We start from the raw sequence: 27,535 nt of genomic DNA, 5'->3' as shown, positions 1-27,535 counted from the left end.
GCTCCCCTCTGGTCCTAGCCAAGTGTTTTGTCAGTGTGGCTGCTGTAGCCTGGGGGGGGCGGTGAGTCTGACCCTGGGCAGGCGCAAGGCAGCGGGCACCGCTCCTGATCCAGCCGCTCACACACGAGGGCACCGCCTGCGTCCAGACCGGGGCGAACTCCCGCGTCCACACGCGCCCCGGCTCGGCCCTCGGCGGGTTCTATTTAGCCCGGCCCCCTTATGCTGTTCCGGCTGCATGTGGCAGCCCCTGGCCACGCCCCCGTCGTTGCTTTCGCTCCTTCGCTCTTGTTTCTGCTTTTTCACTCCCCGGCCTTGCCAAGCTGTCACGGCCCCTTGGAGCAAAAGTTCGACCAGTCTCACCCCCCAATACACACTCCCCCCCGACCCCACACCTCCCCCCTACACACACACACACCCGCCCCCACACCTCCCCCTATACACACACACACCTCCCCCTATACACACACACACATACTCCCCCCCCCCCCCCAGACCCCGATGAAAAGTGATCACAGTTGTCCCGGGGGCGAGCTCCTGGCTGCTTTTGTGGTTTAAAGCGCACCGCCCCCCCCCCCCCGCCCCCCCCTTCTCGCTCCTGAACGCCAAAAAACTTCGGGGCCGCGATCATGGGGCGAGCCGAGGAGCTGGTGAGGATTGCAAAGAAGCTGGATAAGATGGTGACCAGGAAGAACACGGTAAGTAAAGCCGAAAGTGTGTGTGTGTGTGTGTGTAGCAGAGGTGAGAAAAACCCAAAACAGTGTGTGTTTAAACTTTCCCCTAGCTTGGATCGTGTGTGTGCCAAACTGTGTGTGTAAAAAAACCACACACACATACACACGGAGTGTACGAGTAGGGTAAGAAAAACCAAAACTGTGTGTGTGTGTTTAAACTTTCCTAGCTTGGATCGTCTATGTGTTTGTTTTGTTTCTAAACTTTCCAGCTTGGGTCTGTGTGTCCGGGAATGAAGGAAAACCCAAGCGGTGCGTCTGTTTAAATTTTGCAACTTGGATCTGTGCAGAACCAGAGAACCTCCTGGGTCAATCCTGCTGATGGAGGGAGGGAGGAAGGGGCTGTCTGGCGGGTCTCTTCCAGCTGATTTGGCCTAGGGAGCTGCTGACAGCACTTGCTAAAACAGCCGGATTCTCATTTGCTCGGGGGTCAGAGGCTGTTGCCAGCTCCCTTGAGGAAGCAGGTGCTCAGCACCTCTGAAAATCAGACCCTCAAAGCTTTGTTCCCCCAAAATCTCAACTTTGGCTGCGACATGTGAAAACGGCAAAGTTTCTTGTAGCCTGATCCTTTGGGCTTCAGCCATCCTGCCTAACCCAATCCTGCTGGATTCCTCTGCGCATTCGAGCTGTTGCTTTCCTTGGTCTTCTGACTGTATTTTCAGTTTGCCAGGGTTTGGTCGGCTGAAAATCGTGTTTTTCAGCCTCACCCATGTGTGGGGCTTTCTGATTGTCCTTCATGGCCCTCTCCCTCCCACCCTGGGCTGGGTTTGAAGAGGGGTAAAGAGTGACAGGAATCTGAACAGTGCAAACCCCATCTCAGACTGGGGCTTGTCCAACGAGACTGGGCCGGGAAAAGCAAAAATATCCAGGAAGGGGGGGGGGGGGAGGAACTAGGTGTCTAAACCTTTTTCACAAGAGAAGGAAAAAGTGGAACACGGAGCAGGGGGGATGAGTCAGATTTAAAGCTTGTGCACCAGATTTAAGAACAAACAGGACAGGTGTCCCCACCCGCCCTGAACTGTTACTGAGATCAAGTAAACCTTCAGTGTAGGTACAACTGGCCTGATCCTTCCTGCGCAGCCGTCTTGTCGTGGGGAAGGTCTCCTGGCTTCCCCTGATTTACCCTTTGGGGCCAGCTCCTTAGCTGGCGTAGCTGTCAGTTGCAGTTGGCTACCCCCATCACGTTGGCAGGGGATTTGTGCCCTGACTGGCACCAGTGCAGTGCAATCAGGATCTGGTGCAATGTGCAGTGGAGGAAGGGCTGGTGCATGAAGTTAATATTTTACTTTCCTTGCGACCTTTGCCTCAGTGGAGTGTAATTAACCCATTAACCCCCTCTAGCTCCGCCCCCCCCAATGGGCACATTCTGAGCACTGATGCTCTCAGCTGCTGTAAGGTTGGGCTTTGGGCAATCAGGTGCCAGAGCACGGCTTCCCATAGCCAGGGCCGCCGGGGGGGGGGGGGCGCAAGTGGGGCCATTTGCCCCAGGCCCCGCAGGGGCCCCCATGAGAATATAGTATTCTATAGTATTACAACTTTTTTTAATGGAAGGGGCCCCCAAAATTCCTTTGCCCTGGGCCCCCTGAATCGTCTAGGCAGCCCTGCCCATAGCTGGATGAAGGGCACAGGCCCTGCACGTTGGTGGCGTATTGAACCCAGCAGTTCTGTCCTTCCAGCATGATACCTTGTGCTGGTGGCCCTGTCTGCAAATGGGCAGGCGCTGTTTATATAAGGGGAAGTATGTTAAAATGTTTCCCCACGTGATATGGGTTGCACCACAGAATCTCTTAAGGAGCTGCTAATTGCTGCAGAGTCCCTGGAGAGTTTCTCTCTGGTGGCCAGTGGGCGCTGGGTGTGTCGCTTTCTCCTTTGCACTGCAGGGCCTGATTCTCCATGGTCCTGCTCCCGGTGGTGGTGTTTACACCAGGGCAAAGTGGGTGTAAAGGGCCACTCTGAATGGTTGTGCTTTGCCTTTGGTTTGCACATGGGCAAATGGCTGCAGAAGGCACCGGGCAATAGAGAACTGGGCCTCCAATTGGCACCTTCTCCAGGTCTCCCACGGCTGGGTTGGAAGCACCAGAGTAGCCAGCCTTTTTACCCCCATGTTGTCTGGAGGGGACCACGAGCCATTGTCCCAGGCACCTTTCTCACTCTGAGGCTGTTCGACTCCAGCACTGAACGTGCCTGGCCCAGGCTGTGGGCATATGTTCCCGGGATATCTGTGGGGTCTGTATCTTTTCTAGCTGGTAACAGACCACGAGCCACTTGTACTGTTCGGGAACAGCGATGCCAAGGCACTATGTAGCTGCCAGTGATATCTTGTGTGTCTAACCTGAGAGATACCTATTGCTGATAAGACGTACCTTAGTGGCAACTTGGAGCTCCATTGATCCCCACAGATTGTTGAGAGGCTTCGAGTGATATAAAGGCCATTCTGGTTCCAGGCTCAATGCAGAAATTAGAGAGGCTGTGAAATGTGTCCAGTGCTGTGTGCAACTGCAGTCAGTATCCAAGGGTGGCCCAGTCATCTGGGCTCCCACAGCCAAAGAGAGGAGACATCTCCAAAGCCAAACGTCTGAGTACACAGTGCAGTCCCACAGTCCTTTTAGAAAGTGTACATAAGGAACGCTGACCATCCGCTGCTGGGAGCTGCCTAGATGCGCGTGGGGTGAGGCATGAAGCAGGTGTGAAAACACAAGGTGGATGCCTGGGTGTCTTTCAGAAGGACCAGAGAGACACAACCAAAAGGACCGCCTCTACCCAAAGCGTTAGCCAATAGGCCTTGGAAGTGGATGTCACTAGATCTGCGTGGAGAAAAGGGATTTGGCTTTCGAGGAGCTGCTCGCCAGTCCAGCTTCATAGCAGTCTCCTCACTAGACCAAGAGGGGACAGAAAAAGGGTGTTGGCCCCAGAAGCATCAACCTCCTCCCACAGCTCACCCCTTGCCAGCTCCGAATGCCACGCTTTGGGCACGCCATGATTTCAGGCGTGTTGCTTCCGGGCTCTTGCACCAACAAATGAATGGACTTCCGGTTCAGATTGCTCTGGTGGCTGCAACAAAAACGATCCCACATGAGTTCTGCTAGACTATGGAACAACCCCCGTCAGTGACCAGAGTAATTCAGTCGCTTACGGGTTGACCTCTCAGAACAAAGCTGCCCCATACAGGTAAATCTTTGTCCTCGCTGGCTCTGCTTGTGAATATGGGAAGTTTAGCGATGCCATAGCTAAGAAGTCTCGGGGCTCTCTTCTCTAACCTTGAAAATACAGCTGAAAACTTAACCAAACTTAAACCACAAGACCCAGTACTACTGATAAGACTGGATGGGGAAAAAGTTGGACAGCCCCAGCAATGACCTGCTCCCCATGATCCTACCTGCAGGAGACTGATCAAGGGGCTCAGTACAGAACAAATAGGCAGTAGGCCCGGCTGAATTACCATGCGACCCTAGTAGTGGTGGTACCTGTGTCATGTACATCACAGCCCTAGTGAAAGGAGGGAATCCTGCGGGGCAGAGTGCTAACTCCACTGAGCAGGATTCTACATCCTTGGGATCAAACCGTCCGTAAGGCCAGGGGACGAGTAGATCGGCCTGAGTGGGAAAGGCAGCAATTCTTCTGAATCTATCATGTTCAAATTTAACTCCTTTTAAAGAGTGTTTAGCTAGATAAAGGAGGGGGGGTGAGCATGTGTATGCTGTTTCTTTGCACCTAGAAGAGGACGCCAAGCCGGGGGAGAAAATTTTCCCAGCCAAAAATGAGCTTCCATCAAAAATATTTTTTTCTCCCTGGGAAAATCTCACATTTAATGACCTTCTTTGGTGGGGGAAATGTCAGTTCAAAATGGAAGAAAAATGTTAATTTTGTTCCATTTTGAAATGTCCCTTGTAAATTCCTAATTTTTTTCATTTAGAAATATTTTCCAGGAAAATATGTTCTTGGTTGTAGGTAGATGCTGTATGATAGAGAGGAAGACAGAGCAGCTTTAGGGACAACTGGGTATTAATGCTAATAAAAGTTTCTTGTTCAGTGTTAAGAAAAGGTTCTTTCTTTACTGCTAAGAGACAAGGTGGGGGAGGGAATATCTTTTCTGGGATCAACTTGAGAGAGAGAGAGAGAGACAAGCTTTGGAGCTTAAGCGGCGCTCATAGACTCATAAACTTTAAGGTCAGAAGGAACCATTATGATAATCTAATCTGACCTTCTGCACAAGGCAGGCCACAGAATCTCATCCACCCATTCCTGTAACAAACCCCTAACCTATGTCTGAGCTACTGAAGTCCTCAAATCGTGGTTTAAAGACCTCAAGGTGCAGAGAATCCTCCAGCAAGTGACCTGTGCCCCACGCTTCAGCTCTGTGTAAGCTCGAAAGCTTGTCAGAAGTTGGTCCACTAAAAGATATTACCTCATCCCCCTTGTCTCTGATATCCTGGGACCAACACTGCTACAGCACGACGGCCATCCTAATTTGTCAGTAGCGCTCTGAACTGCCGTCTCATTTGCAATTCACTGAGACACGAAGGGCCTGATTCTCCCCAGCTTTGCACCATGGGTTGTCCTACAGCAGCAAGGAGCCATTCCCATTCATTTGCCCTGGCAGCGTTTTGCACCCAGGGTGCACTTGCTTTGCACAGCTGTGTCCGTTCCACGGGGTGCAGGGCAGTGGAGAATCTGGCCCCGGAGCACAAGGCCTCACGAGCGAACACGGAGAAGCTGCAGCAGAGGCGTAGTTAGAAAGGTGGAATCGCTAAACGCAAGCTGCTTTTGCAGGGAAACCATTGCCCCTCTGGTGGCTTTTTTGGGGGCCAAGGATGTTGGCGAAGGGCATCATGGCCAGGTCACCTTGTCAGTGTTCGGAGCCTGGCATTCCTCTAGAACTATGACTTCCCTGGGGCCAGGATTTTCCCCCAGGCTGAGTCTGCAACAGGCCACCGGTGCATCTAAGGTTGCCATGCTCTGGGCCTGGTACTGCTAGACCCATTAGCAGTGCCCCTCGCTGGGTTACTGCAGCCTCAGAGGTGCTGGAGTAACCCAGCGAGGGGCACTGCGAATGGGTCTATTGAGGAGGAGGATCCACCGGCCCATCCCTTGCTCTGCCCCTGCCCCCAGACTCTGTAGCAGGGTTGAAGGAAGCCGTGCAGAGCTGGGTTTGTGGATTTCCTGTGCTGCTCCCACGCGCTGCCCCCATTCACCGTGCTCTTCTCCTACATAATGTAACTGCTACCACAGCGCCTGGGAGCTATGGTCATATCCACATGCATGTAGCCAAGGGGGCTGAAAATAGCCGGGAATGAAATCGCACTGACCTGAGGTGAGGGCTGGGACTGGCTATATTTAGCCCTGAGTTTAGTGCAACAGCCACAGTTAGATGGGGCCTGCTATGACCCATAAACGCTTTGCACTGTAGCAGTGGGAATGTGGGCAGTGCTTGGAGTGCGGGGTGGCGCAGACCTGGTAGAACAGATCTTTGTAAATGGAGCCGCCAGGTTGGTGAGGGGTGTACTGCAAGTGCTCTCTTACCAAAGCTGCTTCCCCCAGAAATATAATAACCGCCCTCCTCCCCACACACTTTATTCAGATAGCTGTAAGCCCTGAGCCTGAGATCCCTGCCTTTCCAGACCTGGCATTCCCAAGGCCGCCTTGCTTCTGTGTGTTTATTTTTGGCTTCTTGGGTTTTCTTTCCCCCTCCATCTCAACTCCACACTTCCCTAGGTGTCCATTTCTGGGGGGAGCATTTGAACCGGAAACCAGTGCTCTGTACTGGCTGAAAGCTGGGCGTCCCAGTTTGGAGACGGTGTTCAAAAGCATTTGGGCCAAATTCTGCCGCCCCTTGTGCCATCCCCGCTCCTGGGGTGTGTTGGATTCAGGTAGAAGCGATGGCCCAAAGGTGCTGATACAGCCCAGTGACTGTGCTACGTTAAACAGACCGGGCTTGGGTTGCAGAGACCTCCGCCTGCTGAGTGCCATGGCAAACGTGCCATTCAAAATCCTTGCAACTTTTTGGTCGAGACGCAGAAAAGAAGGAAAAACCGCAAAAGCACTGGAAACGTCAAGTATTAAATAAAGCTTCCATTTAACAGCATCCCCTGTTCCCTTTCCCGTGAGCTGGAGAGGGTTTTTAGAAAGGAAAACTCCCTTGTCTGGCAGCCTCTTAGATGGCATTACAGATGCCATTAACTGTCCCTAGGGAAGTTTGTTGAGATGGGCTGGAGCTGGCGCTGCTGCTGCTGCTAAGGTCCGATCCCGTTTTTTAGAAGACACAAGACAAACACACGCAAGACAAGAACAGCAAAGGTAGAAAATGCAGCGTCTGTCTGCGGGGTTGACTTTCTCTTGCAGATTCGCTCCTGGAGAAGTGTCGGGACGGTGCACGAGCCCTGGGAAACTTGTATCAGCATCGGGCTGTTTAGGGCATTGCTTTTAGTTGCTTTTCTCTGGTCACAGGCTTACAGCAGTGTTGCAAAATACACAGCCCTGGCTGCTGGCGAAACCAGAGTCGTCTTAGATAGAATTAAAAAGGAGGGAGCTGGGACAGAGAAGAAATAAGAGGGAGAAGGAAAAGGACACATGATGGGGAGAGAGACAGTCTCAGATCCTAGGTGGTGTTTGGGTCCCTCTCTCTGGCCTGCTCTGGTCAGGACATCTCTCGGGATCAGGATGATGAAAGCCTAGGGTCCCAGGAGATGGGGAAGGTGGGAGCCAGGGTGGCCAATTTTTCTCCCAAAGTCTCAATCTTTTGTTCAAAGGATCCTTGAAGGGAGCTCTGGGCAGAATAGCTCCTCCTCTTGTTATTTCATCCACCCGTTTGGCTTGGTTTCCGACACGCCAAGCTGGTTCACTGACTTGTGGTCCCACGCTTGGCTTGTTTACCAGGCACAATCTGAGCACAGGCCTTGAGTTCTATCACGAGGCCTTTTTGTTTGGATTAATTCCATCCGTCTGTCTCCCTCTGGTGCCTTTTCCCATTGACGTTCGTTATTGCAGGGGTTAGGGTGACATCTTACGAACGTCCATGTAGTTTTGACCGTTGAGCTCAAGGTGCGGGTAAAGCTGTAGCCCCAGTTATTACAACAGATGGCACCGGTGTAACTGACAGGAGGATTTGGCTTGCTGGGTCTAACTGAACACCCCCTATGGAGCCTGCCTAGCTGAATCCAAGTTTGTAATCAGATCACAGCAGTTGCTGTATCAGACTGGAGTTTGGTGTCAGCAGCTGCCTCGTACTCTCAGAAAGCTGGGGCGGAATCAAGATATGCACCAAGATATAATCTGGTGCCAGCCTGTTCCTCTCCTCTCGCTCTGGGGCTGCTGCCTTTCCATGTGTGATGTTCCATATGCAGAGAAGAGCCAGGACTCTGGTGTTGTGGCTATGAAGGGGATTCTTATATCGAGACTCCTGAACACAGACAAGCCCCGTTGTTCTCTCCCCTGGCACTCTGTTCTCCCTAGGGTCACCGACCGGGGTCTCCCTGGATCCTGGCCAGGTCTCCGCAGTTATGGTCGGGAGGGCCTGTCGATGATGCTTTACAGTACAAATCCAAAGCAGATGCGTTTCTGCATCTTTGGCCGGGCTGAGAAAGCGCGTAGAAACCAGAGAAGACAGAACCTCCTTTCCATCTGCCTCTGACCATGACCTCGTGCGTCAGGAAATAAAAAATAATAATGGGGAAAAAAAGAGCTTTTGAAAAAATATGGGTCATAGTTTTTGTTTTCTTTTGACTCATGGCAGCTGGATAATACAGAGACATTTTAACCCTTCCCTCCCGCTTCTCTTGAGCGGGTAATTTTATAGGAAGAGCTGCAACATACATGTATCGGGTGAGTACGTGTGGTCTACGGGGAAGAGCTGTCCTATCAGCCATAATGAGCGATCGGTGGTTTTATACACCCTGGGCCAGATTCACAGCTGGTGTAAATCCGTGCTGCTCTGTGCCCATAGACACCAGCTGAGGATCTGACCTCTTACTTTATCCATCATCTTCCGTGTATCATAGAATCTCAAGGCTGGAAGGGACCTCAGGAGGTATCTAGTCCAACCCCCTGCTCAAAGCAGGACCAATCCCCAGACAGATTTTTGCCTCAAATCCCTAAATGGCCCCCTCAAGAATTGAACTCCCAACCCTGGGTTTAGCAGGCCAAGTGTAAACTAGAACTAAAAAAACTCATGGCAGGAGAAAAGAACTTAAGAACTATAGGTCAAGGGAAGGGAGAGGTTCTCAGCTGAGAACTGAAATGAGAGGGAAGGTCAATGGGGCAATGAGATCAGCGAGATTCTCTGGATGGCAGGAGCTGCCGAGATGAAGGCTATGTCACAAAAAGCAGTGAACGGGACACCAAAAGTAGTATCTGTCTGGCTATGGTACTTATCTGTCCCCCATTCCTGGAGCATCTGAGTGCTTCACCATCTTTAATGTATTTCTCCTCACACCCTCCCAGGAGGAAGAGGAGGGCTCTTATCCCTGTTGTACGGGTGGGGAAACTGAGGCACAGAAACAAAGTGACTTGTCCAAGGTCACACAGGAAATCTGTGGCAAAGTAAGGAATTGACAAGGACCTCCCACCCCTAAGGTTAGTGTCCTCACCGCTGAGTGACCCTTCCTGTCCTGGGTTGAGAAGAATAGAGACGAGGGAGCAAATGTTGCTCTGTTAGGCTAGCATAAACGCAGAGTCATGCCGCTGGCTTCCAAAGTTGGTCTGGGCGTATGCTGGTGTAGCTAGCAAAAGAATTTGGCACAAGGCCGATGAGATAAGGTGGGGTCAATCTATGGAGGGTTTCAAAGATCCGGGCATTTTAAGGGAGGATGGCTTTGTGGTTAAGGTGCTTTATCTGGATTACAGACTCCCTAGATGCACTTGGGTCAGTTGCTTCGTCTCTCTGGGCCTCATTGCCCAGGCTACAGAACAGGAATAATACTTTCTCTCACCCTTTCCTCTGGCTTCTCTGCACAATTTGGGATTGTCTCTTGCTACGTGTCTGTGCAGTGCCCAGCGCCATGGGGCTCCCAATCTCAGTCAGCACCCATGGGTGCTCCGGTGATAAAATAATGCATTCTTTTCTTGGTTGCACCAGTTCTGCTCTCTGCGAAGCGGCAGAGGTGTCGCTGGAGGGCACTGTTTGGCCAAGGAGGGTGGCAGTTTAGAACAGGATTTTGGAAGTGTTGCCCCTTTCCTATCACCCCTCCAATGCTGAGGCTGTTTCCAGGGAGTTGTTTTCCCCGCTGATGTTTCAGGGCTCACTGCGGCTTCTGTTTGACCTAGGACGGAGCTCTGGATCTGCTGAAAGAACTGAACGGCTACACGATGACCATCGAGCTGCTGCAGGTGAGGGGGAGCGGTTGGGAGAGAGGGAGGCGGGTAACCCCAGCATGTAACGGGTTACTTGGATCTCAAGAAGGGGCACACATGGAGGGAGGTAACATGGAATTTAAGTGCTTTGCCTCCCTCTGTTCGTGACTAAGCCGGCTGGAGCTTGCCAAGCCTTCTACCGCCTGGGCTAAGGGAGCAGAGTTTTTTAGCTCCGGCAGTCCGGCCTCATTGAAAGGTCCCAGGTTCGATCCCCCTGGCTGACAACCCACTCAGAGGCATCAGTGAGACGTGCAGGTTGGGCCGCCTGATGTCTTACAGGAGAGACGTTCAATTCACTTGAACTCCAGCCGTTTCCTTGAAGAGGCTATTACGTTGGGCCGGCCGTGAGGGACCCGTCAGTGTATCAGAGCAGCTCCTAAATGACCACTCTTGCTAGCGGTCGGGAGGGTCCCACCATGTCACCTGTTCTCCCGAGATGATTTCAAAAGCAAGCTGTGGTTGAGTCTTGTCCCCTATCTGGGTCCTTCCTCCACCTGGGAAAGCAGGGGGCTGTAAGAGCCTGCTGTCATGAACACTCCTGATGTATTCCCTTGGCCCCCCACCAGAGGAGCAAGGGGAAGAGGAGCCATACCCATTTCTATCCATCCGTTATTGTGTTTATTCATATTATTTATTATTTGTATTATTGTCACACCTGAGAAGCCCCGTCACAGACCACGGTCTCATATCCTAGGTGCTGTACAAATACTGTTCTAGGTGCTGCCCCATCCAGCAAGGTACTTACATAGCCCCCATTGCTGTAATGATTGAGCACCTCACCACCACCCCCCGCGGGGGAGGGCAGTTCCATTATGCCCATTGTACAGATGGGGACACTGAGGCACAGAGCGGTTCAGGGATTTTCCCAAGATCACACAAGGAGTCTGCAGCAGGCTACTGTGTTAACCCCTGGGCTACCTTTCCTCTCTGTTCTGCCTTCTTCTTTGATCTGCTTAATAATAAACAAACGTCCGTTCGTGCTCTCAGTCCACGAGAATTGGGGTGGCTGTCAACGCTGTCCGGAAGCAGTGCTCGGACGAAGAGGTGGTGGCCCTGGCGAAAATCCTCATCAAGAATTGGAAACGACTGCTAGGTGAGAGATTCTGAGGCTGCTTCAGCCTCCCGAGTAAAAATGCTAGCTGGCCCCAAAACCTCCTTGGGCCCTTTGATTCTACACAATCCTTAGGGCCCCTTTACTCCCCCGGGATACAAGCAGCTAACGGGCCTAGTGATTGGTTTTAATTTGGTAGAAGGATCATTTGGTGGCTTATTGGTGAGAGGATCTGGACAGAGCCATGTGCAGGTTGTGTTTAAGCTGCACTCCCGTACCTGGTCCTGACTTTCAGGGCAGCTCTGTCTGTGCACCCACTAATCACAATAGTGCCTATAGCCTATATAACACTTTTCACCAGTAGATCCCAAAGTGCTTCCCATCTTTAATATATTCGTCCTCACACTCCGCCTGTGTGCTATTAGTGAGGGGAAGCTGAGGCACCGAGAGTCTACATGGCTGCCCACGATCACACAGGAAGTTCATGGCAGAGCAGGAAATTGACCCCCAGGTCTCCCATGTCTGAAGACCACCAGCCCCTCCTCCTCACCGTGCAAACCCTCCATGCTGTTTCAAGTCGTAGGTCCACGTGCGAATTCAGCCAATCAACCCTGATCTGCATCTCTCTTTGCTGGCCCAGTTCTGGTCCCCCATGCTCTGCATCTCAAGCCTGAGCCGCTTGATATTCCAATCCTGGAACCCTACATAATCCCTGCCAGTGCAATCCTGACCAGAAACAAATGACCTCTTATGTAGTTGGTGGCCTGGACCCAGTGGTCATTTGGACCCAAGCCTCAAAAGATAACAGGCTAATGCACTAATCTTCTGGGCCACCGAGTCCCCTGGTAGCAGAGGATTGGATTCTGTGGGCTGCATATGGGTCCGGAGTCTGCTGTCATGCAGAACGATGTAAATCAGGAATGACGCCACTAAAGTCAGTGGAGCAATAAAGGTGGAAAATTGCTATAAGGGAGATATGAACCTGGCCCCTTTATAACACTGCTCTGAATGCCCAAGTGGGCAGGGCCAGCTTTAGGCTGATTCTCCCGATTCCCCCGAAACGGGCCCCATGCTTGCGCCCTGCGCCCTAAAGAAGAGTGCCCAACTTAGGCACCTTCTTAATTTTTACTCCCCCGGCGGTAGTCCGGGTCTTCGGCAGCACTTTGGCAGTGGGTCCTTCACTCGCGCCGGGTCTTTGGTGCCATTTCAGCAGCGGGTCCTTCAGAGCTGCGGAAGACCCAGAGCGAGTGAAGGACCCGCCGCCAAAGTGCTGCCAAAGACCCAGACCGCCGCCGAGTATTCGAATTGGGCCCCGCACTTCCTAAAGCCGGCCCTGCAAGTGGGCCACTGATCGACTCTTCCCAAGCCAAGTGCTCGTGGTGGTGGTTTTTTTCCGATCAGTATGAAATTATTACCAGCTTGGTGAATAGAAGTGCCCTTCCCCCCTCCTCGCATTTTCATTTCAGTCAGCGTCTGAGTGACAACCTAATCTGTTCCCCTTAGAGTCCTCGGGGACCCCGAAGAGAGAGAAGGCCCTGGAAGGGCAAAAGGATAAAAAAGAAAAAAGTCTCGACTTTCCCAGCTGGCAGCCGGAAGGGGCGAATTCCCATCCAGTGAAACGCTGCAAAAGCCCAGCTGAGAAGCACAAGGAAAAGGACAAAGGAAGGTATGAGCTGGCCAGCGGGGTGCTTAGACCATCGGGTTTTGGTAAGCAGTAGCTGTGCCTTGGCGATAGGAAACAACAGTAATACAGTAACTCCTCGCTTGACGTTGGAGTTCTCTTCCTGAAAAATGCGACTTTAAGTGAAATGATGTTAAGTGAATTCAATTTCCCCATAAGAATTAATGTTAATGGGGGGGATTAGGTTCCAGGGAAATTTTTTTCACCCGACAAAAAACACAGGATACGTTTTAAACAAACAATTTAATACTGTTCGCAGCTGAGGTGATTGTGAAGCATGAGGGGGTGAAGTTAGAAGGTGGAAGAGGGAGGGATATTTCCCAGGGAATGCCTTGCTGCTGAATGATGAACTAGCACTTGCTGAGCCCTCAAGAGTTAAGTGTTGTTAATTAGCCTCTCACACAAGGTAGCAGGAACACAAAGGAGGGGAGACAGCATAGCAGACCAAGACAGACACACACCTTGTGTGTGGGAGAGCGAGAGATGCACACTGCCCCTTTAAGTAAGGTGACCCACTCTGAGGTGCATTGTCTTTTTAAGTGGATCAGGAAGCTGAGACAGCAGCTGCTGCCCCAAGCTCTCTATGTCTCTCTCCCTCCGTGTCCCATCCCTGCTCTATATGGAGAAGGGGTAAGCGGGGTGCAGGAGCATGGGGGAGGGGGACACCCTGATAGCCCTCCCCTTTCCTGCTTGCTGTGCAGGAAGGGGTCTCTGGGAGCAGCACATGGCAGTGGGGGAGGGACAGCTGAACTGCCCAGCAATTGATAGCCTGCTGGGCGGCTGCAGCACAGGGAACTTAGGGGGGCGGGGAGCTGATGGGGGGCTGCCGATCCACCCTGGTTACAAGCCCCCACCAGCTAGCTGCAACAGGCTGCTCTTCCTGCAAGCAGTGGACGAAACAGGCAGCTGCCAAACAACGTTAGAAGGGAGCAGTGCACAACTTTAAACGAGCATGTTCCCTAATTGATCAGCAACGTAACAATGAAAGAACATTAGCCGGGACGACTTTAAGTGAGGAGTTACTGTAATAAATCAGTCACTTAGCCAAGGCATGGGAGTAGTCACTGGTCAGACTGTTGAGGCAGAGAGAGGCAAAGGGCCAGATCCTCAAAGGTATTTAGCCGCCTGACTCCCATTGATCCTCTCTGGGCCTCGGTCCCCACCTATAAAACAGAGGAACCAGCACTGACCTGCCTCCCAGAGAAGGTGTGAAGAAAAATACACTAAAGATTGTGAGCACTCCAGGACAACAGTGCTAGATAGTAATCATGTGTCAGACTACATCTCCCATGATGCACCAGTCTCCCCTTTTAGAGAGGGCAGGTGGTGCATCATGGGAGTCCACTCAGCAACCTAAGGCTCAGATCCTCAAAGGTATTGCAGCACTTAACTCACGTTGATTTCAGGGGATTTCCTGGCTGCTGTGGTGCATCATGGGACATACAGTCTGGCCAGGGTCACTCAGCCCATGTCAGTAAGGGTTTGGTGCCTCAGTACCTTTGGGGATAAGGGCATAAGTAACTGGCCCAAGGTCACCCGGGAAGCTTATGATAGTGTAAGGCATTGAACCCACATCTCCCAAGTCGTGGGCTGGTACACTAACCATTGGATCATCCTGCCTCTCTGCTCACCATGTGGCCTCTACAAGTCCATCCCTTTTCTCCAGCTAGGTGTAGCCTGCCTGCAAGTCATCCCTTTGGTCCTACTGAAGTCAGTGACAAAACTGAATGGAATTAGGGTTTGTCCTCTAGCTTCTTAATGGCTCATCCCTTTATCCTCAGGGAGTTAGTAATTTCCTGCATCTTTCCCCCTTCTTTTAAAGGGACTTTCCCAACCATAAGGCAGCGGGCCCTCTTCCTGGCTCGAAGAAACATTCATTGGATCAGAAACAGGACAGGTAAACTCCCCAGCATCCTCCTTATTGCTTGGATCTGGGCGAGGGGAAGACATGGCGATGGATGATTTTAAAAAAATTTTTTTTTTCCCAGCCTGGTAAGTGTGGACACCTATGGTACTACCTGCCCTTGTATATTTCAGCCAGAGCTGCCCAATTCTAATTCAGGCCACTACAGCCATTTCTACCCCCGAACGTATCCGTGGTGTAAAAATCCTTGTGAAAACGTGCACCTCTCTCCAGCAAATCACGGTGGCACAAGCGGGAGACGTGTGTGTTGAGGGAGGGGATCCAGCTGGGGGTGGGTGAGGAGCAGAAGTGCATGAAATCAGAGTTGGGATCTAGAGTTGGTGTTCACTGATGTGACTGAACCAAAACCACCCACCTGAACATGGAATCATGGAACCATGGAAACAGGACTTGGATGTGTTTGAAATCTAGGACTTGGCTCATCTCTAGTTTGAATACAAGGGGGTTGGTTTGGTCCACCGCTGCTGAAAAGGTTTAGTTTGTTCTGGGATTGCATGAAGGGCTTGTCTGCAGGGAGGCTAAATTGTAAATCTGCAGGGCTCTAGCGTGCTGCTCAGTGACTGGCTCCGTGGACTTGGCTGTGAAAAGTCCTGGCGTGCGCTTTGCCAAAGTGCTTCTCAAACGAGCGTAGATCGGGGCGCACCCGGGAGCATTTAGTGCATGGTGGCCAGCTAGTGTTGCAGAGTCACACCCCAGCCGGCTACGTGGGGAGTCTCCATGTAGACAAGCCCTTAGCTGAAAGATAGGGGAGCTTTCAGGGGAAGGAATGTGGAGAAGACAGAGAAATGAAGGGGGTCGTGCACTTTCTTTTTCATTTCTTTCCTCTTGTCTAGTGTGTGGGGTCGGTTTCTAGGACAAAAATCGGGGCGGGGCGGAAATCTGATGTGCTAAAACTAGAACTGTGCTGAAGAGCAGAAACCCTTCTCCCTGAACCCCCTTTCTCCCCAGGAAATCCAGCAAGTCCGGTTCTCACACGGCAGCCCCAAAGAGTCATTCTGCAGACTCCAAGCCAGACAGGTACTTGCTTATGTACCTCCAGATCCTTTATTTGGGGAGCAGCAGTTACAGGGCAGGGGCAATGCGAATGAAGTCACGCAGGGCTTGAGGTGGATGGAAAAGAGTCCTCTTGACTTCCAGTGTCTCAGATCAAACCTCCAGAGAGTCAGTGACAGAGCTGGGAATAGAACCCAGGAGTCCTCCAGCAGCAGAGCTGAAATAACACTCTCCAGGCACAAAGCCTTTATACCTGTGTGAACACATAACAATACCTGGCTCTTTTATCTAGCATCATTCCTCAGTAGATCTCCGAGTGCTTTGGAAAGGAGATCAGTATCACCATCACCATTTTAAAGATGGGGAAACTGAGGCACAGAGCAGTGCAGCGACTTGCCCGAGGTTACCCAGCTGGCCAGTGGCAGGGCCAGGAGTAGAACCCAGGTCCCCTGAGTACCAGTCCAGTGCTCTGGCCACTAGGCAGCAGTGCCTAGAAGGCAGGCTGCATCACTGCTGTTACTCAGACCCATTCGCCACATGTGAGTGATACGATTCAGCCATTTCCCAAGGGTTTATAATCAGTGTTTGGTGTGTAGCAGGGCTGTTGGGACTGCTCTGAACTGGGCCTCCTGTAAAGCACTGCGGGGCCGGATAATTGCGCTGCCCATAGTATGTCAAATGTGGCCTGGCCACTCGCCTCCAGAACCGCCCCGAGTTTAGGACAGGATTACAACAGGCTAAAGGCCTCCGCAGCAGCAACTGAGGCTGTCAGGTCTTTCTAGACCCACAAAGATTCAGAGCCAGATTCTTGACGGATGCAAAACCCTGAGGGGCTCCCAGAACGGGGCCTGTGGTTTGGCCGGTTATAGAAACACAAGCTAGTTGGGAAGCTCGGAGCTGGCTCCCAAAGTGAGGGTCGGACCCAGGGTTTGGGCTGGGTTCTGTACAGAGAGAGCAGCCAGCTGCTGAGATCAGATCCCTGCTCCAGTGGGGGCTTCTCATTCTGTACGATTGACCGCGGTGCTTTTGTTGCTCGAAGGGTCTTCTAAGCTTAAGAGGGAAGAGGGCTGGGATTTGGCTCGTTAATTACGTGGGAGATGGTGAGTTTTTCCATCCCCTGTAGTCGCAAGGTCGAGACTGGATGTCTTTCCAAAAGATCTGCTGTAGCTTGTGCAGAAATGACAGAGTGAGGTTCTCTGGCCTGTGTAACGCAGGAGGTCTGACGAGGTCCCTTCTGGCCTTCAGATCTATGAATTTGGATGTTTTGAGTTATTCTTGTGCTTTACACGTCTCAGTACAATAATTATACCTTCAGAAACACAGGCGTTCAGTCTGCCAGGCCCCCCTCTAACCATTACACCGTACTCCTTCTCAGAGCTGGGAACAAAACCCAGGAGTCCTGACTTACAGGCATTTTGCTCTAACCACTAGGTAACACTAATGACTAGTGGGGTCTGGCATAAGGCTTGAATTCTCCAGTTGCAAGAGGGGTGAATTGGAGGGTGGGATGAACCTGCTGTGTTTGCAGGAGGCTGACTGGGTTGGGGGAGGAGTCCCACATACCAGTATCTGTGGATAACCGGTGAACAGTTCCACTGGGGAAAAAGTGCCGCTGTGGATGGCACATGGCCCTGGATAGCTGGTCACCCCCCACAGATGTCAGCAGAGAGGGCTTGGGGGCCCAGTGCCGGGATCTCACTTTAGCTAATCTCTCTCCTCTCTGTGTGTTTTCCCTACGAAGGGAGACCAGCGACTACAGCGCTCTTCCCGCCACCTCTAAAAAGTTGCACTCGGACGGCAAGAGAGAGAGGTAGGTGTTTTGTGGCTGGATTGTGGCACGTTTTGCTAATCTGTCTTTGGAAGAGTGGTATGCCCAACTCAAAGCAAGGCAGCTTCCATCTGCCACCACCTCCTCCACGTGGCAGTGACATGCCTTCTCTTCATGCTTTCTTGCAAGCCTTAGACAGGATGCCCCGTTCACCAGGAAATGCCCTCTTTAAGGATTACTAGACCCTGTGTGCCCCCTGGTTCTCTGCGTGTTTCCCTCCTGAACCCCTGTTCTCTGCGCTTTATGACGTGGACCTTCCTCCCCCACTTCTCTTTCAGGAGAGACTCTGCAGACTCAAGATCTTCCACCATCACCACTGCCTCCTCTTCTTCTTCCCCTCAGAAGAGACCATCGGTGGAAAGGTAAGGGGGAGGCTCATTCTTCCAGCCACCCCACTGACGGCTGGGATCTCACCCTGCTCCCTCTTGGAACCTAAGAATCAGACAAATGCAGGGCTGGAAGGGACCTCGAGAGGGCATCAAGTCCAGCCCCCTATGCAGGGGTTTGTCTAACCTGTTCCTGAATACCTCCAATGATGGGGATTCCACAGCCTTCCCGGGAAGCCAGTTGCAGAGCTTAACTCTCCTTGCCTAGAAAGTTCTTCCTAGTTTCCAAGCTAAATCTCCCTTGCTGCAGATTATGCCCCTTACTCCTTATCCTACTTCCAGTACTTCTTGTCCTCCGAGTAGTCTACTGCAGGAGGAGGAAGGTGGGATTCTGAGGTCCTATGTAGGGGATGTGTGTCCTCTGTGCGTTATGAAGCTCTGTGCACCAGCTGGTCACTCTGCCCTACTCGGGTCGGCTCCAGAACTGGAGTGGGTAGGGTGAGTTAGGAGACATCTGGAGGGAGGTTCCTTGTTAGAAGGCTCCTGGATACCATGTGGCTGGGCACCGGCCAGAAGCCTAGAAAGAACCGGAGGAGGCAGGGAAGCAGTGATGAAGGTCATGACTTGCTGATTCTCCCAGGGGCCTCCGTCTGTCGTGGCAGAGCGGCGCTCTAAGCCAGCAGGAGGCAGTACACATCACACCGGTCTTGTAGAGTTGGGGCATCCATGACCTAGACCCTTCTGTTTCAGCATTGTCTGAAACAGCCCTGGCACTGGGCCTTGTCCCCAGAGGTATGTCTTCCCTGTGTTGATGGAAACACTTGCGGCTAGCCCATGTCAGCTGGCTCGGGCTGGGGGGGCTGTTGGATTGAGGTGCAGATGTTTGGACTCCAGCTGGAGCCTGAGTGTTGAGACCCTCTGGGGGGAGCGTCCCAGAGCCTGGGCTCCAAGCCAAGCCCAGACATCTATCCTGCAATTCTATAGCCCCACAGCCAAGCCTTGTGCGTCCAAGTCAGCTGACACGGGCCAGCCGCGGGTATTTATTTACTGTGCAGACCTGCCCCAAGAGACCCAACGCCCTTCGCCGAGGGCTTGGAAGGCATCGCGTGCTGGCCGTAGAAGGCTGTCACCTCAGATCCCACAATGCACAGGGGCCTTTGCACACTGAGGGGCTGAGCCAACGCCAGTGCAAGTCAATGGAAAGACACGTTTGGAGGAGGTTGGAGCAGGCCGTTAGCTCTGAGTGTTTGATATCCAACCAGACGATCTCATCCCGGACCACCTCTGTCCTGGGCGCTTAGACCATGCCCATTGCTGGGGTGTCCGAGCATGTTACAGATCTATTGCTGGGGTCCCCAGAAGAACCTCAGCCCTTGCGCCTCCCCTCTCTCTGCTGGCATTGCACACACACTTGCCTCTCCCTGTTTCGATTGCAGGAGGCCCTCTACAGGCTCCAACCCAGCAGCCTCCCCCCCCGGCTCTCGGAAGAACTCCAGTGATGGCAAAGAGGAAAGGTAGGGGAGGGTGGGAAAGTCTCATGTAGATGACGCTGGAGGCCAGCCATTATGCTTAGAGCAGTAGCCTGGGGTCAGGATAGCTTGGTTTAAGTCCATCTCTGCCACAGATTGCCCGTGTGACCTTGGGCAAATCACTTAGGCATGGATCCTCCAAAATATTTAGGCATCTAACTCCTATTGAAACCGGTGGGAGGTCGGCACCTAAACACCTCGGAGGAGCTGAGCCTTAATTTCTCTGTGCCTCAGTTCCCTATCTGTACAATGGGAATGAAAGCCCTGGCTGATCCGAGAAAGGTGTAGGGAGGACAAATACATGGCAGATTCTGAGGTGCTCAACTTATAACACAATGGGGGTAAATACCCACGGTGGATGGATCTTTCCAAGACACTCCCTCTGCCCACATGGGGGAGAGCAGCACCTGCGGACTACAAGTAGCCAGTGTGGGGTAGAGAGGCTCCTGAGAAGTGAGGTAAGTGTCGCACAGAGGGACCCTTTGCAGGTAAAGCTTCAGGTCGTGCCGGGAGCCTCTCCTCTGGTTAGGGCTAGCAAGGAAGGAGACTTTTCTTGTGGCTTCCCAGGGTGACAGCCTGTCTGTTCTCTCCAGACCCAACAGCGCCAGATCCAAAGCCGAGACCCCCAAGACTCCCAGCAGCCCCTCGAGTCCCACGTTTGCACCGACCATCTGCTTCCTGGCGTCCTGCTACCTCACGGGCGATTCGGTGCGGGACAAGTGCGTCGAGATGATCTCGGCTGCCCTGAAAATGGACGGTGAGAGGGGGCTGGGAGTGGGAGCGGCCTGGGAGGGGAAGGGGCCGCCCCCTGGGGCAGCTCACAGGGAGGACTGATTCTGAGGCATCCCTTTCGCTGAATGGGGTCAGAGCAGGAACAAGGGCTGGGATTGTAACCCCAATAGGAGCCAGTCACCGCTGGGCACTTTGGCAATTTTGATGATTGGTTGAGTTGCTCATTGCGAAAAACCCACTGGGCCAAATTTCTCCTGGGTGTAACCCAGTTGGCTTCCACCAGGTCATGCTTTGCCACATGCCACGGGCTTTGAAGGGACAACCCTCACCGCTGGTAGGACCGAAATTTAACCTGCTGGTTCCTTTCTTACATTTCTGTGCAAACTGCAAACGCTGTGTGGTTTACTTTATGTGTTGAAAACAACCCAGCTGTTCCACGGCCAGCGGGTCAGCCCTTCTCAGAGCAACCCTATAATAACAAACCAGTGAGCGTGGCCTGGAGTGCATAAGCAACCCTACAATAACGAACCTGCTCGGTACTTGTGATAATCATTTATCGTTCGCTGCTCACGAGCAACCCCGCAGGAACAAACTGGGGATGGCTCAGTGGCGCGCAGGCAACCCTACAGTAATCAACAGAAGGGATACAAATCTTTCTGAAGGAATTCGGTTTCCTGTTATGCCGATAATTAGTGATTTTGCTGAATTCTGCTTTGATTTCGGCACGTTCTCTGGGTTCGGAAGTGTGCTCACCCCCTTCCCCCTCTCGCTCTCCCCCGCTTCAGATGATTACAAACAGTTTGGAGTCAACTGTGAAAAGCTGGCCTCTGAAATCGAAGATCATATCCTTTGACTGGCTGGGCTGCGGCATGGTTCGCCTGCCTTGCTACTGGGGACCGAGCCTGCATCCAAGGGCAGCCCTGCCCCCCCTCCTGGCCGGTTGGCGGGGCTGGAACCAGGGGTCTCCCCCGCTGCAGTTAGCTAGATATAAATTAACAAAGCCGATGCCTGTCCCGGGCTCCGGAGCGCTGAATGCATCGCTACCAAAGCGATAAACCCCAGCATCATTTCGACAGAGACGCAGCCGGCCAGGCAGGCTCCTTCCCTTCCTTTCCTCATGTACCCTCAGCCCTCTCCAGCCGGGGAATCTTGCTATGTGCCCACAGGCAGGCTGTTTCAAGGTCCAGAGTCTTGGAGCCCCCGCAGGGAACGCTCTGCCAGCTGGCCCCTCCCTTTTATAACGAGGGGAGCCAGCTCGGGTGCCCCCGCTGACGTTAGCTGTGACTGTGTGACACTCTAAGCGGGCACTGGAGCTAAAGTCGCCGGGTAGGTCTCCTCTGCACCCGGGAGGTGTGACTACAGCACCTGGAGACTTACCCAAGGCTCGAGTAACAACAGGAGGGAAGCCGTGGCAGCCTGGATGGTGGCAGGAGCTACCCCTGCGCACTCAGTCCCCAGGTGGCTGGGGCTTCGCTGCTATTGTTATTCAGCTAGCTTTGATCCAGGCTGGCGCAGGTCTGGGTATGCGCACCGCATTCCCACCTCTGCCTGCACTGTAGCCAGACCCATACACCTGCAGGGGGGGCACGTAGCACACAGGAGTGTGGGTTACTCCTGTGCCCCCAGAACTCTCACTGTGGTCAGTGGGAATTGTGGGTACTCAGCCTCTCCTAGAAGCTGCCCCCAGGGCACTATCTGGCTGTGGATGCAACAGTTCGGCTGTGTTGGCGGCTTATCATATAAAGGCCCTTTGCAAGCCGGCATGGAGATAATCCCAAGAGCACCTTCTGTCATGTTTTCCGTCGCTGGTGGCGTGCGTGAGCTCCCGGCGTGCGCTGTCCCAGCTCTGCGCAGAGACCCACCGCAGCAGACCTCCAGTGAACTGCCCACGAAGACCTCAAGACTGGGTTTGTAAGCAAAGGCGCCTGGCCAGGTTTATGGTCAATGAAGCTCCCCGGATCAATGTCTACAGTGACGCTAGGACATGTGTGCCCAATGCAATGGACTCAGGTAATGCTGGGGCTTTCCATTCCCCTCTCGGCTGCCCAAAGACACCCCCTCTGGAACCCTACTTTTATACGCCGATAGAAACGAGTTACGGCGTGCCCCTCGGACGTGGTTAGTGACCACCCTTTGCCTTGTACATCTTGGTTCGATCAACACCTCTGTATCCACCCCGCTGTCATCCTAGCCTTATCTTTAAGAGGGGGTCAGGGTGATCCTGTATCATCTTTGCAGAGTGTGTTTGCACCATAAACCTGTATCGGGGTGGTCTGGTACCACCCTTCCGGAATGTGTTTGCGTGAGTGTCCTGTGCCTGGCACTTCCTAGAAATGTGCATGTTTTTGCAGTGCCAGCCCTGTTCTTGCCAAGGTCTGTGAGCTTGCAAGCAGGCATGTTTTGTAACAGGGCTTGACCATGACTTTAGTTCAGGCCTCGTGTTTCAGGCTCTCTCTTTCTCCTACACAAAGTCGATTGCAGAGCTGCTGCTAGCCGGTCAGGCTTCTGTACTATCGTGAGCTTCTTTCCCAGGGAGATGCACCACGTTCACTGGAACGTCCATTAATGCCGGGGGTTCTCAACCTTTTTTCTTTCTGAGGCCTCCCCAACATGCTATAAAAACTCCACGGCCCGCCTGTGCCACGGTAACCGGTTTTATGCATATAAAAGCCAGGGCCAGTGTTAGGGGGTAGCAAGCAGGGCAATTGTTTGGGGTCCCGTGCCACAGGGGCCCCCACAAAGCTCCATTGCTCAGGCTTCGGCTTCAGCCCCATGCGATGAGGCTTCGGCTTTCTGCCCTGGACCCCAGCGAGTCTAACACTGACCATGCTTGCTGGACGCCCTGAAACCTGCTCACGGCCCCCCAGGAGGCCCCAGACCCCTGGTTGGGAACCACTGCATTAATGCACTGCATGAGCTCTGATGAGGTATGTTCTACACATCGCCACCTCATGGCGGAACGGTGCGATGCAGTTTAGCATTCCATTTCAGCATCAGCAGGGTGAAAGGGAGGTTATGTGGCCTGCCCTCTCCTGCCCCTGCAATGGAGGAGAGGTTGTACCTTACAGGGAAGCTACCGTGTAATAGACAAGAGATTAGCGAGAAGCGGGAGCACTGGATCCTGCTGGCAAAACATTCATGATTTCAACAGGAGCAGGGCCGGCCCCAAAATCACTGGTCTCCAATACAAACTCAAATCTCAGCCCAGGTTTAATGAAGGCGACTCTAGGTCCATTTCCTAGGGTGCCTGGGGTCCAACCAGGGCTTGGCATCAAAGCCACAGGAATCTAAGGAGCTTTGCCTGAGTTCTAGGGTTTGTTTGAATCCAAATGTCCAAAGCAAAACCTACAAAGGTAGAAATCCTGGAAGATGTTCCCACAAAACCCTAGAGCGTGGGCTGGTTCTGTGGGTGTCCCAAAGCCCAGATGGGCCTCTCTGAGGGTATCCACTGATACCTGTGCATTCATAACCCACCGCTGCTATGTCCTCTTATCCTTGGGCTCTTATTCCTTGACTGTGCCACATATCTTCCAAGAGCTGAAGAGCACGGACATGAAGTACCGGAACCGCGTGAGGAGCAGGATCAGTAACCTGAAGGACCCCAAGAACCCCAACCTGCGGAGGAACGTGCTGAATGGAGCCATCTCCCCCAGCCTCATTGCTAGGATGACGGCAGAGGTGAGTAACGGGGTGGGAAGTGTGAGGGGAGGAGGATGCCCGGTGACTGACTCAGAGAAGAAATGGGTCCATTTTGAGATCGTTTCCATCTGCGCTATCACTGATGGGAATCGGGCAGAGCTTAGCAGAAGGGGAGGAAGCTGCTGAGGTAGGAGGCTCCAGGCACTGGGGTTGCTGGAGGCTGGTAGTAAGAGCAGGGAGGCCAGTGCAGTATATGTCACATGCAGCATTGCTGAGGCTGGCGGAGGCAGCCTGCCAGAAGTGGTGAGAGGGAGTTGCCCACGTCGCTCAGCAGCATCCACCATGCAGCTCGAGGACAGTTGCGGGGTGTGTATGTGTGTGTGTGTGTGAGAGTTGGCTAAAGAGTTTGTGCAGCACCCTCTCCCCTCTAGAGCTCAGGCTGGAAATCCCAAGGCCAATTGTCATCGTCTGGCCCTGATTGTACACCCTGCGAAATCCAAGTGTTGTTTGCTTTCTCTGCCCAGGAGTGTCACGAGGCCGGAAGAGTGGGGGTTGGGGGCTGCAAGGCAGGGTTCAGGGGCATTGGCAAAGCTGTGGAGGGAGCCCAGGACTGGAATAGCAGGGGGGCTGCAGGTCAGAGTTGTGGGGCATCAGCAGAGCTCAGGACTGGACTAGCAAGGAGACCGGAGGACAGGATTGAGGAGCATCAGCAGGGCGGGGCATGAGGAGCCCAAGGCTGGAATAACAGCGTGTGGCTGCAGCTTGGTTTGGAGGCACATGGGCAGAGCTGTGGGGAAGCTTGCAGGACTGGAACGGCCGCTGGAGTGCATTGGGAAGGGGACTTGGGGACCCAGGACTGGGATAGCAGGGAACGTCACGTGTCAGGAGTGAGAGGTCTTGGCCCAGTCAAGTCTCTCAGTCTCACACTTGCACAGGCCCTCACTGAGGTTGTGCGGCTGGTGGATTGTAAGAAGATTCCTGTCTGATTTCAGATGCCAAGATGGTGGTTGGGCGTGTGTGTGTGTGCGCGCGTGCGTACGGGAGAGAAGCTCCCCAAGGGACACTGGGAACCTGGGAGTAAGAAAATGATGGGAGTAGAAATACCTGTTGGCCTCTGTAGCTCTGACCTGGGTGCTGTGACCCATTGCAGGAGATGGCGAGCGACGAACTGAAGGAGCTGAGGAACGCCATGACCCTAGAAGCCATCCGGGAGCATCAGATGGCGAAGACTGGGGGCACCACCACAGACCTCTTCCAGTGCGGCAAGTGCAAGAAGAAGAATTGCACTTACAACCAGGTGGGCACCCTGGGCAGGGGGCCTCCAGCCCAGAGCAAAGGCTCTGAGTGGCCGGCTCCAGGGTCAGTGCAGAGAACTTGGCTAGCCCACTCTGACTTGCGGCAAGTTCAGAAGATGCCAAGGGCCATCAACATGCAGCCATAGCTAAGGGCTCTTAGCCACCTGGAAATACAGTGGGGTCCTGCTTACCTGAATCCCCCCTGACAGACCTCCCTCTCTAATGTCTCCAAGCTGGTCTCCTTCCCCATCGACTTTCTTGCCTTCGAGTTTTGCTTGTCTGATAGTCCAGAGAAATTTGGGACCTTCCAACCAGGATTCTACTTTACTGTGATGAGTCATGTCCCTGCACCCTTAGGAGGATTAGCCCAGAGATCAGCAGAAGACCAGAGGCTTCCAGTCAGGTCTATTGCCCCTTCTGCCACTCAACCCCTGGACTGCATCTGTTTCCTTGCGGGGAGGTGACTCCTGGAGGTTCATCTCGCTTTGCCGTACTGCCCCAAAGCACAAGTCCTTATCCAGGCCTCTTGCGCCTGCAAGGCTGGGCTGGAATTTAGGGGAGGATCCCACTTTTCTGTGGGATTTCCACTTCTTCCTACGTCTGCTTGAGGCCGAGATGCAGGGAGGAGCACAGGCAGCATGTGCTGCATGATTAGAAATAACAGGGAGGGAGGAGAAGATGAAAGGAACTTTTCAAATATGGGAACTGGTTTGTGGTTTGGTGGGGGACTGAGTTTTGGGGATGGTCCGGGGAGGTTCTCATTGCGTCTGCAAGGATTCCTTCCCCCTCCATTCCCAATGCCCATTCCCTCAGAGGACTGAGAAGGACTCAACGCAGACACTTTTATGCATCCTGTTGAGTCTGTGTGGCTGGCTTTCTCCGTAGGTCCAGACGCGTAGCGCCGATGAACCCATGACAACGTTCGTGCTGTGTAACGAGTGCGGGAACCGCTGGAAGGTCTGTACTCATGGCTCTCCCTCGAGGGGGAGACAGAGCAATTGCTCTAGAATATAGTGTCCATTTCACCTATGCCCCCCATCTCAGCCCCATATGTTATGTGTTCTAGACCACAGCGTCCATTTCTCTGGTGCCGTGCGCTAGAACATTGTATCCACATCTCCTCCCTGTGTAGCGTGTGCTCTTAAACACAGCGCCCATTTCTCTGGTTCTGTGCTCTAGAATGCCATATCCACTTCTCCTTCTCATGCATCATGTGCTCTAGAACGGAGGTTCTCAACCAGGGGTCCAGGGCCCACTGGTGAGGCTGCGAACAGGATTCAGAGGAGCTGCCAAACCGGGCCACTGTTGGATTCGCTGGGTTCCAGGGCAGAAAGCCAAAGCACCGCCATGCGAGGCTGAAGTCCGGGGCCCTGAACCCCACCACCTGGGGCTGAAGTCGAAGCCTGAGCAACTTAGCTTTGCGGGGCCCCTTGTGATGCGGGGCCCTTGGCAGTAGCCTTGCCTGCTGCTCCCTAACGCCAGCCCTGGCTTTTATATGCAGAAAAAAGTTGTGGCAGAGGTGGGCCGTGGCGCTTTTATAACATGTTGGAGGGGGCCTCCGAAAGACAAAGGTGGAGAACCCCTGTTCTAGAACACAACACCAACACAGGCCCGTGCTTTGCATGCTCTAGAACCCAATGCCCGTTTTTCATCCCCCTCCAACCTAAAATACACCAGCAAGTGTCCTCCTGGATTTCTAAACCTCTCACTCTCTCTGCACCGTCCGTCAACGTAAGCCCACTCCTGAACCGACCCTGGTCTCTTCAGTGGCTTTTTTGCTAGAAGCTTAGATAGTGACTCCTCTCCTGCTGGGGCTAACTTGTTCCCTCCTGTGTTGGCTTGCTTGTCTTCCAGTTCTGCTGAGGCCGCTCCTGTTTGCACCCGGGCCACCCGCGGAGACGATGCAGCCTGCCGGCAAAGGAGAATCTCTGACCATCCAAATTTGAAACTGGGGGTGGGAAGGGGCAGGGGAAGGGAAGAGAACTAACCTGTTGAGAGAGGAGCTGAAAGTCTTTCCCTGTTGGCTCCCGTGAATGTAATGAGGATTCGCTCACTGGCTAGAGGGAGGGATTGTTTGGAGTTAGGGGTACCCGAGCCTCAAGCCCAGAAGAAGCAGTGCCAGGGTGCCAGCCACTAGGAGACGCCTCTTTTTCTGATGTATATATTTTGACTGGAGTGATCATTGGAACCCTAGACTGGAAGGACCTGCTAGGAAATCTGCCCTACCAGAGGTTTTGGGGTGTTGTTCTTTGAGCTCACAGGAAGTAACCTAGCAGCAGCCAAGATGCCCTCCCAATCGCACATGCTCGTCCCTTTCATTGACCAGGTTAAGCTGGCCTATTTGTTTATGAGCATGAGTCCATATGGCAATGGTGAATCCCCCTATTATATGTGGGGGCGTGGCTAAGACAATGAGGCTTTCAGAGCCAGAGGCTTCCTACTGTCCCCTGCCCAGGGTAATCCA

The 27,535-nt window shown here is 53.1% G+C and overlaps 1 protein-coding gene across 3 annotated transcripts; it reads left to right on the top strand.

Annotated features, from left to right (window-relative positions):
* Positions 1-440: 440 nt before the first annotated feature.
* TCEA3 (transcription elongation factor A3) lies at positions 441-27,083 on the top strand. 3 transcript variants are annotated; one of them, XM_030538728.1, is made up of 15 exons: positions 442-695; positions 9,987-10,049; positions 11,061-11,166; positions 12,628-12,790; positions 14,628-14,702; positions 15,678-15,746; positions 17,464-17,532; positions 17,829-17,912; positions 19,313-19,390; positions 19,999-20,162; positions 20,923-20,979; positions 23,661-23,815; positions 24,927-25,073; positions 25,957-26,028; positions 26,926-27,083. In XM_030538728.1, the coding sequence occupies exons 1-15, from the start codon at positions 627-629 to the stop codon at positions 26,932-26,934; spliced, it is 1,380 nt and encodes a 459-aa protein (XP_030394588.1). In that variant the 5' UTR covers positions 442-626; the 3' UTR covers positions 26,935-27,083. The 3 variants fall into 3 exon arrangements, with proteins under 3 accessions (XP_030394589.1, XP_030394588.1, XP_030394590.1); XM_030538730.1 differs by lacking the exon at positions 442-695 and adding an exon at positions 9,212-9,296; XM_030538729.1 differs by lacking the exon at positions 19,313-19,390 and having other exon boundaries at positions 441-695.
* The last annotated feature ends 452 nt before the right edge of the window (positions 27,084-27,535 follow it).

Source organism: Gopherus evgoodei, chromosome 20, assembly GCF_007399415.2.
Source record: "Gopherus evgoodei ecotype Sinaloan lineage chromosome 20, rGopEvg1_v1.p, whole genome shotgun sequence".
NCBI classification, from domain to species: Eukaryota; Metazoa; Chordata; order Testudines; family Testudinidae; genus Gopherus; species Gopherus evgoodei.
The sequence above is the reverse complement of the archived record's forward strand: the minus strand, read 5'-3'. Positions and strand labels throughout refer to the sequence as shown.

Coding starts and splice junctions, on each gene's coding strand:
- TCEA3 (XM_030538728.1), top strand. CDS start 627: ATGGGGCGAGCCGAGGAGCTGGTGAGGATTGCAAAGAAGCTGGATAAG. Junction 15,747..17,463: donor GCAGACTCCAAGCCAGACAG/GTACTTGCTTAT, acceptor TTCCCTACGAAG/GGAGACCAGCGACTACAGCG. Junction 17,913..19,312: donor AAGAGACCATCGGTGGAAAG/GTAAGGGGGAGG, acceptor TTTCGATTGCAG/GAGGCCCTCTACAGGCTCCA.